The sequence below is a fragment of the Somniosus microcephalus genome, chromosome 7 (assembly GCF_052327205.1).
Source record: "Somniosus microcephalus isolate GS21.2 chromosome 7, FLI_Smic_1.0, whole genome shotgun sequence".
Classification (NCBI taxonomy): domain Eukaryota; kingdom Metazoa; phylum Chordata; class Chondrichthyes; order Squaliformes; family Somniosidae; genus Somniosus; species Somniosus microcephalus.
The window spans coordinates 36,735,821-36,754,669 of record NC_140993.1 but is presented as its reverse complement, the minus strand read 5'-3'; the positions used below and the strand labels follow the sequence as shown (position 1 = coordinate 36,754,669).

Genomic DNA, 18,849 nt, shown 5'->3' with positions numbered 1-18,849 from the left:
CAAGAATTTGGGAAATGTGTTTTGAATCAGAGTTCGTTTGTCTTTGCTCTCATTTCAGAAAGCGTTGCAAAATCAGCACCAGTGCACAGGACAGGTGGAAAATTCCATTGTTTGCATTGCTGTATTCAGTTTATTTCACAAATGTAGAAGGCCTATAATTGATCAGATTAAATTGACATCTTTTAAGTAAAATAAGGTTGGTACTGCACTCTGACTTATGTAGCACTTAGAAGATACATTTATAATTAAGTTTGTTTAAAAATATATCTTGAGCATTTCAGTTACACCTATTGGTTGCTAAATGTTCTCTTGAATCCGGACTATGTTTGTGGATCTATTGGCCCAGAAATTCGGGTCGGGGGCTTCCCGCGGGTGCAAGCCCCTGACCTGCACTTACCTTGCGCGCCGGCCGTTGAGCTGTGGGCCCCCGTGGAATTCCGATCCGGGGCCTGGTCCAGCTGCTGGCACACAGTGCTTGCGTATCCCAGGGGCGCAGTTAGTTCGATGCGTCCCCTGGGATCATGTGGGCCATGGGAAGTCAATCGGAGCAGGGAATGCTCCATTCATAAGATTGACAGGAAGGCCTGTCAAAAGTTATAAATACTATGGCCCCAAAACAGCACTAAATCTTCAAATACATTTTTTTTTAAATCACATTTTTTAAATAAACTATAAATTACATGAAATAACTATTTTAAACAATTTAAATTTTTGAAAAAAATAATTTTATTTTCTAACGGGGCTAAAAATAAACTTACCTTGCTTTAAAGTATTAAAAAATAATGGCCCAGTAATTCGGGTCCAAATGTGTGAGTACGGTCTGGGTACTCACGCATCTGGCCGGATGAAATGCCGGCGTTCAGGAAACACCGTGCATGCGGGGAACGCCGGCATTTCCAGTCCTCTGAACGAAGGGGTTCAGAGGCACAGCGCGTGCGACTGCACAGGCAGCGCGTGCGCAGTGAACTTCGTCAATTTCATTCATGGATTCAGTGAGGGTAAGTCCTTACAAGTTACACTTGAAAAAAGCATGTGTAAAGTTGCTCCAAGGCTGCGGAGGAAGATATATTTTATCGTGGAGCTTCTGAAAGGCAATATTTTTGTTTGGGAAAGGGAGCAAAGTTATTTTAAGAAATGCTGAGGTTAGTTTTAAAGTTTAAATTTTTTTTTTTAAACGGGTTTTCAGTACGATAGGTAGAAGGAGCAATTGTGGCTGTGTGAATTGAATGTGAGAATGAGTGTTCTAAAATGAGTAATGTAACATTTCCAGCACTTTTAAGAAAGAAACTTTTCATCAGTAATAAGTAATTATGTATGTATGTCCGCATATATTCCTTTACGTATATGTATGTATGTATGTTTTATATTCCTTTACTTGTGTATGAATGTATGTTTTTAATTATGATTTTCCAATAAGTTACTTTCTCTGAAAGTCATAATTAAATACATACATTCATACACATAAGTAAAGGAATATATTCATACACGCAAAGGAATATATACAGACATACATACATAATTACTTAAAAGAATATATTACTGATGAAAAGTTTCTTTCTTAAAAATGTTGGAGTCATTTTCACATTTAATAAACACAGCAAATTCAATTCACATAGCCACAATTGCTCCTTCTACCTACAGTACTGAAAACCCGTTTTAAAAAACAAAAATAAACTTTAAAACTTACCTCAGCATTTCTTAAAATAACTTTAATCCCTTTCCCAAACAACCGCAGCCTCTGGAGCAACTGTACTCATGCTTTTTTCATGTGTAAGTTGTAAGGGCGTGACCTCACTGAAAGCATGAATGAAAGCGGCGAATTTTACTGCGCACGCGCTGCCTGTACAGTCGCACGCGTTCTGCCTCTGAACCCCTTCGTTCAGAGGACAGGAAATGCCGGTTTTCCCCGCATGCGCTGTGCATGCTGAAAACCGGCATTTCCTCCGGACAGACGCGTAAGTACCCTGACCGTACTCACGCGTTTGGAAGGGAATTACTGGGCCAACATTTTACATGTCAATAAAATGAAAAATTTAACAATTGCACGATTTGCCCCCTCGCATCTGCGACTGAGGGTCCAAGGAGGTGCATTGCGCAACAGGTCATCGTCGTACGTATCCTCACACTGTTCCCTTTCGGGAACTGTATGAAGTGGTGGAAGGATTTCTGGCCACGTTAACACTCCTTCCGTGACCATAACCATCTTCATACCAGCCATTAGGGTGGTTAGTCCTATGGCGTGAGGGTTTTACGGGCTCCCACAACCCATCTGAGGGGGGGGGGGGCACCCACACCCGCGGACGCAAGTATCCCGCTGGATGTCCACCCAGAATTTATAGTTGGAGCTCCGACTCCACTTGCCGGGACTGTCTGGAGCGGGGTTCGAAACCCTACTCCTTTTGGCCCAGCGGCGGGGATGCTTACCGTTACGCAAAAGGCCCACTCCGCGCAAAAGGTGACACCCATACGTTTCCTGTGCCTTTTCCCTCCCCGTGACTGGAGCCCTATGCTGCCACTTGAAAGACCAAGCTATCATCTGTCCTTTTTGTGGCACCTTTGACTTCTCATTACCAATGATGAGCAGGCGCTGCGCCTCCACCTCGTTGAGAAGATTGCTGAGGTCATCATCAGTTCAATTGTGAGTTCTTTTAATGCTGTGAATTGTGCTCATTCCAGCCATTTCACGTTGATAATCGGAGTGGGCCTGTGGCGTAGTGGTAGGATCCCCGCCGCTGGGCCAGACGGGGTAGGGTTTCGAACCCCGCTCCAGACAGTCCCGGCAAGTGGAGTCGGAGCTCCGGCTCTAAATTCTGGGTTGACATCCAGTGGGATATTTGCGTCCGTGGGTGTGGGTGGCCCCCCCTCCTTGTATAGCTTGTGGGAGCCCGTAAAACCCTCCAGCCATAAGACTAACCACCCTAATGGCTGGTTCAAAGATGGTTACGGTCACGGAATGAGTGTTAATCACGGCCATAAATCCTTCCACCACTTCATACAGTTCCCCAAAGGGAACAGTGTGAAGACACGTATGACGATGACATTGCTAAATAAATAAATGGAATTAAAAAAATTATTTTAGGGCTTTTAAAAGTCTTTAAATTGCTTTAATTCTGTTTAAAACTACTTCAGATTCTTCAAAATAATGTAAACGTTTTTAAAAGTTTATAAAAGTTACCAAAAGCTTCATAAAAATACCAAAAACCTATTTAAAATGCTGCTTTGCATGTAAAAATGCTTAGCAGCTTGTGAGAAACATTGGGGGCGTGTCCTATTAAACTGAGACCTCAAGGGGCGTGTCTCACTTGCACAGCGCGCTCCAGGCTTCGCGCTGGCTGCACTCCTGGACGGCGTGACGTCAAAAGCTGCCCGGGATTCTTCTGTTTCAAAATGGAATTCCAGGCGTCCCTGGAGGTGAAATGTCAGCGCGTCGGGTAAGTGCATATCAGGGGCTTGCACGCGCGGCAAGCCACCGACCCGAATTACTGCCCCAATAAACCTGTGGAAAAAATGTTTTAATTTTAATTAATTCACCAATTACGCCTGCTTTTTACATGTCTAAATTCCGCAGGCTTACCTCCCCGAGAAAACCTGTATATAAAAAAAAAAACGAAGTTCGGTGCGCACGCGCAGCCTCTCCTGCGCACGCGTTCGACCTCTGAACCTCTTCGTTCAGGGGAACGAAAGTGCCGGTTTCCCGCGCATGCGCAGTGCATGCAGGAAACCAGCACTTCCATTGGGCCTACAGGTGAGTACCCCGTGCGTACTCACCCGTGGAGACCCGAATTTCTGGGCCATTAATTTCTGTTAGCTCCATTTTATTTATGTAAAATATTGAAATTCATAGGATAGACATTCCTGGTGGAAAGTAATTTTAGGATTTGGTAATGGGGATAGCTTTTGCACTAACTATTTGTATTGCATAAACAGATCACAAGGGCAACAGGTGTGTTACACAATCACTTGTATTACAACTATCATTCTGGCACTTGTGATTTATGCAAATGGCTCCATTCAATTTAGAAATGCGTCTGAAATGGATTCCCATTCCATTTGAAATTGATAATTTAAAACAATCTGGTGCGCGCTAAGAGCTAATGCACAAGTACAAAAAGTAATCAAAAAGGCTAATGGAGCGTTGACTTTCATTTCAAGGGGGTTATAATTCAAAAGTGAGGAAGTAATTTTTCAGTTGTTCACAGCCTTGGTTAGACTCCGTTTGGAGTACTGCATTCTGTTTTGGGCAACAGACCTCAGTGAAGATATACTGCCCTTGGAAGGGATGCAATACAGATTCACCAGAATTATACCAGAGCTTAAAGGATTAAATTCTGTGCGTGGCCGCGCTTTGCAGCTCCCACACAGCTGGCTCGCCGGTTGCAGCCTGTTAAAGGGACCGCGCGGCCCAAAAGAAGATTAGAGCGAACATTGGAGACAGGCTGCATAAACTTGGCTTGTATTTCCTTGAGTTCAGAAGGTGAAAGGTTGATCTAATGGAGTTGTGTAAAATTAGAAAGGGATTTGATAGGGTACATACAAACTATTTCTTCTGGTGGGAGAATCCAGAACAAGAAGACACAATCTTAAAATTAGAACTAGGTAATTCAGCTGTGAAATCAAGAAGTATTTTTTCCTGCAAAGGGTAGTGGAAATCTGAAACTTGCTCCCTCAAAGGGCTGTGGATGCTGGGTCAATTGAAATTTTTGAAGACAGATCAATAGATTGTTTTTGGATATCAAAGGATATTGAGCAACGGCTGGTAAATGGAGTTGAGGTACAGATCAGCCATGAACGAATTGAATTGCAGAACAGGCTCGTGGCACTGAAGATAGCACAAATTCTCAAGACACACGGCGAAAAGAAAATCCTTTTGCATTACCAGCCCTTCTTGCTGTCTAATTGTAATTAAGGATTTATGTTGTGAAGATTATTGTACCAGGCAGTGGCATCTTCCTGTGTTCCTAGATCAAATGAATGTTATCTTTTAATGTCTGTTAAGACGGAGGACAAATAATTTTGAGAATAAAATTTGACCAGTGATCTGCACCCAGATGAATTTCAAAATATAAAAAAGCAAAATTACTTGCAACAGTTGGTTGGTTTTATTCATTTTTGTCAATGGTTTGCTTGAACACTTTGTGCCACCGCCTGGTACAATAGTCTTAATAACAGAAATCCTCTATTACAATTAGACAGCGAGGGGCTGGTAACGCAAAAGGATTTTCTTTTTCGCCATGTGTCTTGCACATATCAGATAGAACACAGTGAGGAATTAAGGATCTGTTGAGGGAAAATTGAGAAAAGAATTTATTGTGTGAGCGAGAAAGCCTTTGATAACTCACAAATGAGAACGTTTCAAGTTGGTTATTTTGTTATCTTCAAATGTTAGAGAAATGCATCCATCATTAATCTCAAATTCTTATCTGTACAGCAAATTTTCTGATACAAAGCTAGACTGTTGCCTCTGAGCACATAAAAAGCTTTTGTAGTCCCTTGTATGACCTTTATTGGTTCGGTATCCATTTACAATTTTATAAATGAATGTCCAGAGATTCTTCAAAATTTAGTCCGCTTCTCAAATAATTCTATCCAGAAAGTTTTAGTGTTTTTTGTATTTATAATTCCGGCTTGTTTTTATGAAATACATTGGTTATAAAATATTTTATATTATTGCTGTTACCTTTTTAATGAGCTCTAACTGGCACAGCCATAGCTTTGAGAATTCTAACTGAAATCTTAAAACCCTAGGGTGTGGACTTTTGCAGGAGTTACGTGAATTCTCACTACCTTTGGCGGAAGGCTGGAGAAATTATGAAAAAGGCTGCTTGCGTTGTTTCTCGAGGGTTTCCTCCAATCTTCCTTTGAAGTTATAGCGGGAGATAGGTGATTCCCCGCAGAAATGACTTGCGTAGATCTCTAGCGGGGAACTTTATAGCAATAACCAAATAGTTGGCTAAGCTCTTTCTAATACAACTCAATTCCCCCCTGCTTTCACTCCCATAGCACAGTTCAAGCGCATAGGGAGAGGAACATTATTTCAGTGAGGGGGTGGTAAAGCTATGCAACAAGTTCCCTAGGGAGACGGAAGCAGAAAGTGTTGATTTATTCAAATGCAATTAGATTTATTTCAGAAAACAATATTTTGGGATATAGTATATGAGTAATTTGAGACATGACATAAGATAAGTATAGCATGCTTGAAACATAGAAACATAGAAGATAGGAGCAGGTGTAGGCCATTCGGCCCTTCGAGCCTGCTCCGCCATTCAGTGTGATCATGGCTGATCATCCAAACTCAGTACCCTGTCCCCGCCTTTTCCCCATATCCCTTGACCCCTTCAGCCTCAAGAAACATATCCAACTCTTTCTTGAATATATTTAATGAACTGGCCTCCACCGCCCTCTGTGGCAGAGAATTCCACAGGTTCACCACTCTCTGGGTGAAGAAATTCCTCCTCATTTCAGTCCTAAATGGCTTACCCCTTATCCTTAGACGATGACCCCTGGTTCTGGACTCCCCGGCCATCAGAAACATCCTTCCTGCATCTAGTCTGTCCAGACCTGACAGAATTTTATAGGTTTCGATGAGATCCCCTCTCAATCTTCTAAACTCCAGTGAGTATAAGCCCAATCGACACAATCTCTCCTTATACGTCATTCCTGCCATCCCAGGTATCAGCCTGGTGAATCTTCGCTGCACTCCTTCCATGGCAAGAATGTCCTTCCTCAGGTATGGTGACCAAAACTGCACACAATACTCAAGGTGCGGTCTCACCAAGGCCCTGTACAACTGTAGCAAGACATCCTTGTTCCTGCACTCGAACCCTCTTGCTACGAAGGCCAACATACCATTTGCCTTCTTAACCGCCTGCTGCACCTGCATGCTTACCTTCAGCGACTGGTGCACAAGGACACCCAGGTCTCTTTGCACTTCCCCTTCTCCCAATCTATTGCCATTCAAATAATAATCTGCCTTCCTGTTTTTGCCACCAAAGTGGATAACCTCACATTTATCCACATTATAGTGCATTTGCCATGTTTCTGCCCAATCACCCAACCTGTCCAAATCGTACTGGAGTTTCCCGACATCCTCCTCGCAGCTTACTCTCCCGCCCAGCTTTGTGTCGTCTGCAAATTTGGAGATATTACATCCAATTCCCTCGTCCAGATCATTAATATATATTGTGAACAGCTGGGGTCCTAGGACCGATCCCTGCGGTACCTCACTAGTCACTGCCTGCCACTCAGAAAACGACCCATTTATTCCAACTCTTTGCTTTCTGTCCGCCAACCAGTTCTCTATCCAAGTCAATACCTTGCCCCCAATCCCATGTGCCTTAATTTTGCACGCTAATCTCTTGTGTGGGACCTTATCGAAAGCCTCCTGAAAGTCCAAATACACCACATCCACTGGTTCTCCCTTATCTATTTTACCAGTTACATCCTCAAAAAATTCCAGTAGATTAGTCAAGCATGATTTACCTTTTGTAAATCCATGTTGACTTTGTCCGATCCTGTCACTGCTTTCCAAGTGCTCTGCTATTACATCTTTTATAATGGACTCTAGCATTTTCCCCACTACCGATGTCAGGCTTACCGGTCTATAATTCCCCGTTTTTTCTCTACCACCTTTCTTGAATAGTGGGGTAACATTAGCTACCCTCCAATCCATGGGTACCGTTCCAGAGTCTATCAAGCTCTGGAAGATGATCAGTAGTGCATCTGCTATCTCTAGGGCCACTTCCTTAAGTACCCTGGGATGTAGACCATCAGGCCCTGGGGATTTATCGGCCTTCAGTCCCATCAATTTTCCTAACACCATTTCCCTACAAATACTGATTTCTTTCAGTTCCTCGCTTTCACCAGACCCTATGTTCCCTGGCATCTCTGGGAGGTTATTTGTGTCCTCCTTTGTGAAGACAGAACCAAAGTATGCATTTAGTTGGTCTGCCATTTCCTTGTTTCCCATTATAAATTCCCCCGATTCTGACTGTAAGGGACCTACGCTTGACTTCACCAATCTTTTTCTCTTCACATATCTATAAAAGCTTTTACAGTCAGTTTTTATGTTCCCTGCTAGCTTACTCTCATATTCTATTTTCCCTTTCTTAATTAATCCCTTTGTCCTCCTTTGTTGACTCCTAAACTGCTCCCAATCCTCAGGATTATTGCTTTTTCTAGCCAATTTATATGTCCTCTCCTTGGATCTTATGCTATCCCTAATTTCCCTTGTTAGCCACGGTTGAGTCACCTTTTTTGTTTTATTTTTACGCCAAACTGGGATGAACAAATTCTGTAGCTCATCCATTCGGTCTTTGAATGTTTGCCATTGCCTATCCACCGTCAACCCTTTGAGCGCCATTCCCCACTCAATCCTACCCAACTCGCTCCTCAGACCATCGTAGTTTCCTTTATTTAAATTGAGGACCCTTGTCTCTGAGTCAACTACTTCATTCTCCATCTTAATGAAGAATTCGATCATATTAAGATCGCTCCGACCCAAGGGGCCTCGTACAACAAGATTGCTAATTAATCCTTTCTCGTTGCATAATACCCAGTCTAAGATGGCCTAATCTCTGGTTGGTTCCTCGACATATTGGTCCAGGAAACCATCCCGTAAACACTCCAGGAATTCCTGAGGAGTGACTTTGATGCCCAAAGTTTTCCATCACTGAGGCTTTCATTGCCTCATGTCTGGATCTTTTGTAGACTAATTGATAGAGATTGATTGCCATGATTCGTCAACGACTTCATTATTGTTGAATCATGCGACTACCTGGATTGTAGAAGTCAAACAAGATTGACAGTGGTCTTTTTTCATCCAGTAATTCCTATGTTCCTATGCACTGAAGGAATAAAAGCAAGAATGAAACAACAACAACAACTTGTGCATTTATATAGCGCCTTTAACTCAATCAAACGTCCCAAGGCGCTTCACAGGCGAGCAATCAGACAAATATTTACACCGAGCCAAAGGAGTCGTCGTTAGGACAGGTGACAAAAAGCTTGGTGACAGATACAGGTTTTAAGGACCATCAAAGGCCAAAGCTTAGCACCTAGGTGGCTGAAGGCACAGCCTCGAATGGTGGGGCAAAGGCCAGAGTTGGAGGAACACCGAGATCTCTGAGTGTTTTAGGGCTGGAACTTGCATTTATTTAGTGCCTTTCACAACCTGAGAATGTCCTAAAGACTTCGCAGTTAATCACATACTTGTCAACTGTAGGCAGTTGTGCCACCTAATTGGCACACAGCACGGTCTCACAAATGGCAAGTGATAAATGACCAGATAATCAGCTTTTCGTGATGTTGGGTGAGGGATAAATGTTGGTCAGAACATTGGGAGAACTCCACTGTTGTTCTTTCAGTAGTGGCAGGGTATTTTTTACGTCCACCTGAGAGGCTAAACAGGGCCTCAAAGATTTAACGTTTTTCTGAAAGACAGCACCTGCATACTCTCGGCAGTCAAGTGTCAACCTAAATTATGCGCTCAAGTCTCTGGAGTGGGGTTTGAACCAACTCGGGTGAGAGTGCTATCACTGAGGCAACCGCTGACAGCTGATATGATAAGGCATTATTTCAACTCGGGTCTTGTTCGTATTTTGGTTGTGAGCCATTTATCAAAACTCAAAACGATTGGTACAATATTCGTGTGTGAAATAATTATGCAGTGGAATATATGTGGAGATGATGAGCAGCATACAAAGAACATTTTGCTTTAAATTCAATTTTTCCTGTTTCATATACTAATACACTGACATTCACTGAATACACTTCGTTCCAACACTTCATATGGGTTTGATTTTTGGTTTTAAAAAAAAAAAAAACTTTTCTTTGGAGTATAGATTTCTGCATCTAACTTTCATTTTCTTTCTTCACAGAATATGACCGACACATAGCATCCCGCAGAAGCATGGCAGCTGCTTACCTTGACCCAAACTTGAATCACACTGCAGGTTCAGGAGCCAAGTCCCGTTTGAGTATGGAACGGTCCCCTGGTGCCATGGAACGAGTGCTGAAGGTCTTCCATTATTTTGAGAGTAATAATGAGCCCTCAACCTGGGCCATGAACATCAGGCATGGTGATGCCACGGATGTCCGGGTGAGTCAGTGTTTTTATTCAGCTGAAATTTGATAGAACACTATTCTTCGATGATAACTCAAGTTTTTGATTTTAAGTTATTTTTTTAAATTAAGAAAGAAATATTTACATTTTGGCGTGAAATGTTCATGTTAAAAAATCAGCAAAACATACTACTTTTGGTTTTGTCATTCTCACATATTGTTTATAATTCTATAAAGTTTTATTTAGGTTTAAAAAAAACTTTTCTATACTGGAAAGGAGATGATAAACTATACAAACCTTACCAAACATTATCAGCATAGCAAAACTAATTTTGTTTCTCAAAAAATGTAGAGACTGGGGGAAACAACATTCTTGGCAAGTTTAAGCTGAAAATTGTTTAAAAACTCAAAAGAAGAATCCCACAAAGATGCCTAAAGCATGTATATATTTTTTTAAACGATCATGAACAATGGGACTCCAACAATGCAGTGCAGGAGTTCAGCTCAGATTCGGTCTTCAAGTCTTGGTGTGGGACTTGAAGTCACGCCACTTAAGCCAGAGGCCAGAATCCTGCCAACTTGAGCCAGTTTGGCCTCTTCCTACAACCAGGCAAAAGGCTATGGTTTTGCCAGTGATGTATTTTCTTCCATTTGCTTCATTTTCAATGGGAAGAATAGTAAGTTAGTGGTTCCCCTTATTATGACCTTACTTTAGCTTTTGTGGAAGTATGTAGCAGTAGTCACTTCAAAATTACGTACAATGCATATTTGAAAGAGTTGCAATAATGGTGCAGCCCAGATTGGGTTCATTTACAGCCGTGAGCAAATTTCTCATCAGAGAGCCTATGAATTATCAACTGTTGTCTGTTTTGGAGAAGTAGGAGCAGGAATAAAGACATCTAGGACTATCTGCAATTTGCCTGGTATTCTTGACTGTTGAACTAGTTACTGTTGTATTGTATTTTTGGTTTATATATTGCAATTGAATGTCATTGAGATGAATTTTCAATAATTAGTGGAAATGTATGTTTCAATATTTATGTATATTAAAATAAGTCATAAATGTACCCTAATTATTTGATCATTGTGCTCCATGAATACGTGCATCACCCCCCTATACATACAATATAAAAAAAATCGTAAGGACAGATTGCGAACCCTCTTTGCATGAGTCTTGGTGGAGGCATCAGAGACAAATCAGAGTGGGAATCTGCTGCTCTGTGCCATGATTTTTAAGCCAAATTTACATTGCTATAGGTGCAAATTCAGCACAAAACTCAGTGTAACAAGAACACAATTTTATTTTTGCTTTAAACCTCTAGTAGCTTCTGTACTAGCTTCTCCACTTGCAACTGGAAACTGGATCCAATATACAGTTAGATTGATTTTTTTTTGAAGTCCAAATAAATTTTACAGTTCAGAATTTGGGAACTATCAATTATATTTGTCATTTTTAATTTTGTACTTCAGCTTATGTTACAAAGACAGTCAGGTAAATTATGGCTCTTGAAGTGTTTCAAACTTGAGAATGTTTGTGATGATGTGCATCATTGGGGTAATGGGCATCGGTAGTTTTTATTTGACCAATATTTTGGCATGGTAAATGTAGTGGTAGGTATTTCACTTCTGTAAGATAATCAGCGACATGATGGTAGCCTACAACCTACTCAAACTTGTAGACTGCATTTTCCACAATATCACTTGCTTAATTATTTTGTTGTACCCCATTACTGCTGGTTGGTTTTCAAATATTATATCCTTACTAAAAAAAAAAAAAAATGAACATTGCTCCTTGATAATTCAGTTTACTAGTATGGTCATTATTTTCATAGCATCCTAGAATGACTTGGTGAAAGGCTTTGCAAGCATGTTGACCTCAAACTGGCACGTTATTTTATTTTGGACCAGTACCGTTTTCCCATTATAGGCACACAGCGGATTGCAAATAAAATGTAAATGTGGCCGAGTTTGAGCTTGGCTCAGTTGGTAGCATTCTTGCCTCTAGGACAGAAGGTTGTGGGTTCAAACCTCATGCCAGGACTTGAGCACATAATATCGGCTGATACTTCAATGCAGCATTGAGCGAGTGCTGCAGTGTTAGAGCTGCTGTCTTCTGGATGATATGTTAAACTGAGTCTGTTTGTTCAAGAAGGGCAAGGCAGCCTTTCTCTCTTAACCAGCACCACCAGGAACAGATATCTGGTCATTTATCTAGTTTTTGCTGTTGGTGGGACTTGCTGTGTGCTAGTTAGCTGTCTGTTTGCCTACATAGAACAAGTACACTTGAAAAGAAATTCATTGACTGAAGCGTTTCAGATGCCCTGCACAGGTGATATGAATGCACAAGTCTTTGTTTGATAGTCGCTGATTAGCTATAGAGAGGGAGGGAAGATAACCTATTAACTTTGTACAGCAAATACTGAGTGTTGGGTAATGTATTATTTAATGTCATTGTTGAATACATTTAATCTTGTACAGAACTTGCTGTTAAATAAGATATAGGTAGTGTGTTTAACTGAAGATGAAGTCTTTTTTTTTTAATTGATGCTTTTCATGGTCAGTCAAATTTCCACTTCTATGGTAAGATGCTGTCTCTAAAAATATGGACTCTGTAGCAGTTCGATCATGAAATGTTTTCACACTAAACATTCACACAAATCTTTCACCAAATGTAATTCCTGAAACACTTGGATATAGTTTGACCACCGACTCCATCCCTCTCCCTAACATCTGTCTGAGGCTGAACCACACTGTTCGCAACCTTGGTGTCATATTTGACCCTGAAATGAGCATCCAACCCTATATCCGCGGCATAACTAAGACCACCTATCTGTAACATCGCCCGTCTCCGTCCCGCCAAGCCTCATCCGCTGCTGAAACCCTCATCCATGCCTTTTGGCGGGGAGTCCAGAACCAGGGGTCACAGTCTAAGGATAAGGGGTAAGCCATTTAGGACTGAGATGGGGAGGAATTTCTTCACCCAGAGAGTGGTGAACCTGTGGAATTCTCTACCACAGAAGGCAGTTGAGGCCAATTCATTAAATATATTCAAGAAGGAGTTAGATATATTTCTTAAGGCTAAAGGAATCAAGGAATATGGGGAGAAAGCAGGGACAGGGTACTGAATTTGGATGATCAGCCACGATCTCATTAAATGGAGGAACAGGCTCGAGGGGCCGAATGGCCTACTCCTGCTCCTATCTTCTATGTTTCTACCTCTTTGATCAAGCTTTTGATCATCTGCCGTAATTTCTCCTTATCTGGCTTGGTGTCAAATTCTTTTTCATCTCTTAATACTCCTATGAAGCATCTTGGGACATTCTACAGGAAACTTTGTGCTATCCGGCACCCATGGGACCGAGCTACTGCCGTTTTAAAAAAAGTTCCGGATAGACCAGCGTCAATGTTATCAGATAGGAGCTTTTCATCGCAGTATCTGACCACAAACACTGTTGCTCAGCAACAGCTTGTAAACACTCGGCCCGTGGCTTGGAAGCGTCTCTGAAGCTGTTGCTAAGATACAGAGACGCTTTCTGGAGCCTGCCATGTCTGACCACAAACACTGTTGCTCAGCAACAGCTTGTAAACACTCGGCCTAGTAGCTTGGAAGCGTCTCTGAAGCTGTTGCTAAGCGACAAAGACGCTTTCCAGAGCCTGCCTGTGAAAAGAATGCTAGGAGAAAAAAAAACACCTAACCAAAACAGCTGCTGATTTCTGCCGTTAGATCAAAGTTGCCGGACATTCAACTTCTGGATAGCTCAAAGTTTCCTGTACTACGTTAAAGGCACGATATAATTACAAGTTATTGTAATTGTGTGCTGTTAACATTTCTACTCATTCTTGATTCTAGCCTATCATGCCCCTAAATAGATTTAATTTTCATGTAGACTGGGTAAACTAAATTGCAGTAATACCTGTAGTGCAGAGGATGAGTTCATGGAATGTATTCAAGGTAATTCGCTAGATCAGTATGTCAAGGAACCAACTAGGGAACAGGCTATTTTAGATCTAGTATTGTGCAATGAGACAGGGTTAATTAATAACCTTGTAGTAAAGGAGCCTCTGGGAAAGAGTGATGATAATATGATAGAATTTTATATTGAGTTTGAAAGTGATTTAGTTTAGTCCGAAACTAGGGTCTTAAATCTGAACAAAGCAAACTACGTAGGTACGTTGGCTAAGGTAGATTGGGAAACTAGATGAAAAGATATGATGGTACTTGAGCAATGACAAACATTTAAAGAAACAATTCATAATTCACAACAAATATACATTCCCTTAAGGAATAAAAACCCCACCGACAAATTGGTCCAACAGTGGCTAACAAGACAAGTTAAAGATAGAATTAAATTAAAAGAAGAGGCCTATAATGTTGCCAAGAAGAGTAGTAAGCCTGAGGATCGGGAGGATTTTAGAATTTAGCAAAGGAGGACCAAGAAATTGATGGAGAAGAGAGAATATGAGAGTAAACTAGCAAGAGGCATAAAACAGATAGTAAAAGGGAAGAGATTAGCTAAAGTAAACGTGGGTCCCTTACAGGCAAAGACAAGAGAAATTATAATAGGGAAGAAGGCAATGGCAGGGACATTAAACAAATAATTACAGGCAGAGACAGGAGAAATTATAATGGGGAATAAGGAAATGGAAGAGATATTAAACAAATATTTTGTATCTGTCTTTGCGGATGAAGAGACAAAAAACATTGCGGAAACAGTGGGGAACCAAGTGTCTAGTGAGAATGAGGAACTTGGAGAAATTAGTATTGGTAAAGAAATTGTACTAGGGAAATTAATGGGACTAAAAGCCAACAAATCCCCTGGACCTGATAGCCTACATCCTACATGCAGAGTTAGTGGATGCATTGGTTTTGATCTTCCAGAATTCCCTAGATTCTGGAACGGTTCCTGCAGATTGGAAGGAAGCAAATGTACCCCGCTATTCAAGAAAGGAGGGAGAGAGAGAGAGAGAGTGAAAGCAGGGAACTATAGACCAGTTAGCCTGACATCAGTACTGTAGTATGGAAAATGCTAGGATCTATTATTAGGGACGTGGTAACAGGACACTTAGAAAATTACAGGATTGGGCAGAGTCGACACGGATTTATGAAAGAGAAATCGTGTCTGACAAATCTGCTACAGTTTTTTGAGGTTTTAACTAGCAGAGTAGATAAGGGGGAACCAGTGGATGTAGTGTATTTGGATTTTCAAAAAATATTCAGTAAGGTGCCACACAGGTTATTACACAAAATTAGGGCTCACGGATTGGGGGTAATATATTAGCATGGATTGAGGATTGGTTAATGGACAAAAAGCAGAGTAGGAATAAACGGGTAATTTTCGAGCTGGCAGGCTGTAACTAATGGGGTACCGCAAGGGGCCTCAGCTATTTACAATCTACATTAATGACTTAGATGAGAGGACCGCGTGCAGTGTATCCAAGTTTGCTGACGATATAAAGCTACCGGGAAAGTAAGTTGTGAGGAGGCTGCAAAGGGATAGACAGTTTAAGTGAGTGGCGGATGGAATATAACGTGGAGAAATGTGAAGTTATCTACCTTGATCGGAAAAATAGTGTGGTAAACCACTGTTTGTATTCCTGTTTGTCCTGTTTGTATTCCACTGTGTACATGCCTGGACATGCCTCGGCTGACTCCTCCCACAGGTCCTAGTATAAAGGTGACTGCTCCCCAGCCCTTGGTATCCTGGACCGGTCGACCACTCGAGGCAGACCTCCATTCTGTTGTTAATAAAAGCCTTTAGTTACTCTTCTAACTCTCAGTCTTTTATGAGTAATTGATAGCGCATCAATTTTATTAACAACATAGAGGAAGGCAGGTTGCGGGCCTTGATGAGGTGGAAGAACCTGGTGACCCCCGGGTGGCAGAGGTCATTGTGGAGGACCCGTAGTCTATCGATCTGCGCGCTGGCGCAGGTGCCACGCGATAGCGCATCCGGGGGTTCATTTAGCTTCCCGGGCCGGTACAAGATCTCGTAGTTGTAGGTGGAAAGTTCGATTCTCCACCTCAAGATCTTGTCATTTTTGATTTTGCCCCTCTGCTTGTTGTTAAACATAAAAGCAACTGAACGCTGGTCAGTGAGCAGGGTAAATCGTTTTCCGGCCAGGTAGTGCCTCCAATGACGCACAGCCTCCACAATCGCCTGGGCCTCCTTCTCAACAGCGGAGTGTCTGGTCTCCGGGCCTTGGAGGGTTCGTGAAAAGAAGGCCACGGGTCTCCCCGCCTGATTGAGGGTAGCGGCCAGGGCAAAGTCGGACGCGTCGCTTTCCACCTGGAAGGGGATGGATTCGTCCACTGCGTGCATGGTGGCTTTGGCAATGTCCTCCTTGATACGGTGGAAGGCTAAGCGGGCCTCTGCCGTCAAGGGAAAAGAGGTGGACTTGATCAGCGGAAGGGCCTTGTCCGCATAGTAGGGGACCCACTGGGCGTAATAGGAGAAAAACCCTAGGCACCTCTTCAGGGCCTTGAGGCAGTGGGGCAGTGGAAGTTCCATAAGGGGACGCATCCGGTCGGGGTCGGGGCCGATGACTCCGTGTTCCACAACACAGCCAAGGATGGCGAGGCGGTTTGTGCGGAATATGCACTTCTCCTTGTTATATGTCAGGTTTAGGAGTTGGGCGGTGCGGAGGAATTTTTCGAGGTTTGCGTCATGGTCCTGCAAGTCACGGCCGCAGATGGTCACATTGTCCAGATATGGGAAAGTGGCCTGCAACGCATTTTGATCTACCATCCGGTCCATCTCCCTTTGGAAGACGGAGACCCCGTTGGTGACGCCAAAGGGAACCCTAAGGAAGTGATAGAGGCGGCCGTTTGCCTCAAAGGCAGTGTACTGGCGGTCCTCAGGGCGGATGGGGAGCTGGTGGTACGCTGATTTCAGGTCAATGGTCGAGAAGACGCGGTACTGCGCGATCTGGTTGACCATATCAGCTATACGGGGGAGTGGGTAGGCGTCCAGCAGGGTGTAGCGATTTATTGTCTGGCTGTAGTCGATGACCAGGCGCTGCTTCTCGCCGGTCTTAACGACCACAACCTGGGCTCGCCAGGGGCTGGTGCTGCCCTCAATAATCCCTTCTTTCAGGAGCCGCTCCACTTCGGTTTTAATGAAAACCCTGTCCCCGGCACTGTATCGCCTGCTCTTTGTGGCGATGGGCTTACAGTCGGGGGTGAGGTTAGCAAACAGTGGTGGGGGGGTGACTCTGAGTGTGGAGAGGTTGCACCTGGTGCGCGGCGGGCAATTTGGAAGCTGCTGGCTGCGGACTGTGAGTGGGGGTAGGGGTCCACCGTACGCCATCGTAACACTTTTAAGGTGGCACTGAAAATCTAACCCCAGCAGGACGGCAGCGCAGAGGTCAGGCAGGACCAGAAGTTTAAAATGATCGTACACGGTCCCGTCTACTACGAGTGTCACCACGCAGTAGCCGCCGATGTCCGCCGACTGGGACTCGGAGGCCATAGAAATCCGCTGTTGCGCAGGCAGGACTGGGAGAGAGCAACGCCGCACCGTGTCGGGGTGGATGAAGCTCTCCGTGCTCCCAGAGTCAAAAAGGCAGATTGTATCGTGACCATTTACCTTAATGTCCATTGTGGAACTGGCCAGTTGGTGCGGTCTCGCTTGGTCCAGTGTAACGGATGCCAGCGTAGGGGTCGGTGTGTCGCTGCGGGTATCAGATGAGGCGGTGTCGGGGGCCTGCTGCGTCCCGGCTGTCGTCCAAGATGGCGGCGTCCATGATCCCCATGTGGCTGGAGGCGTCCAAAATGGCTGCTGTACCGGTGATTCGCACACGGTCGGGGAGGTCCAAAATGGCGGCCCGCATGGCCCACACGCGGCGCTGCTGGGGTTCGGGGTGGCTTTGGCCCTGCAGACGCTAGCGTAGTGTCCCTTCCCGCAGCCCGAGCAGATCGCGTTTTTCGCCGGGCAGCGCGCTCTGGGGTGTTTTGCCTGGCCACAGAAGTAGCATTTCTGGCCTTGGGGCACTGCTGTCTGGCCTTGGGACACTGCTGCGGTAGTTGGGCCGTTGTTGGGGTGTGGCTGGGGTGGCACGGCGCTATGAGGCGGTCCTACCGTGTCCCAGGCTGTCATTCCCCGCGGCGTCCACGGTGCAGAGGAGTAGGCATCCATGCCCTGGTAGGCTGCATCCAACGATAGTGCGAGTTCAGAGGCCTTGTTGAGGTCGAGGTTACTCTGCTCCAACAGTCGCTGTCGTGTGTAATTGGATCTGTGGCCCGCTACAAAAGCGTCCCGGATAAGTTCCTCTGTGTACACGGCGGCCTTTACATCCTTACAACCACAGGCCCGGCCAAGCACAGACAGTGCCTGAAGGTATTCCACGGTCGATTCCCCAGGTTGTTGTTTACGACTCCCCAGGAGGTGCCTGGCGTACACTTCGTTCACTGGGCGCGTGTACTGGTCCTTGAGGAGCTTGATAGCATCCGCGTACGAGGTCGCGTCTTGGATGACCGAGTACACTCGGTGGTTCACTTTGGAGGTCAGGACATCCAGTTTGTCCTCGTCCGATTTGATTGCTTCGGAGGCGGTCAGGAATTTTTTGAAACACTTAAACCAGTGAGTAAACTTGGTGGATGAGTCCGCCTCCCGATGATCTAAGTCCAGGCATGCTGGTGTGAGGATCTTCTCCATTATAATTGATAGCGCATCAAATAGAAAAGCAGAATATTTTTTAAATGGTGAGAGACTGGGAAATGTGGATATTCAGAGGGACTTGGGTGCCCTTGTACACGAATCACAGAAAGTTAACATGCAGGTACAGCAAGCA

General features: G+C 43.9%; 1 protein-coding gene across 17 annotated transcripts in view; it reads left to right on the top strand.

Moving 5' to 3' along the window:
• LOC147114610 (focal adhesion kinase 1) overlaps positions 1-18,849 on the top strand; it is a 630,568-nt gene that overhangs the window by 230,644 nt on the left and 381,075 nt on the right. For all 17 annotated transcript variants that reach the window (XM_085992416.1, XM_085992424.1, XM_085992409.1 and 14 more), the window contains one exon: positions 9,876-10,096. In XM_085992416.1, the coding sequence (XP_085848542.1) occupies positions 9,876-10,096 (221 nt within the window). The remainder of the gene's footprint in view (positions 1-9,875; positions 10,097-18,849) is intronic.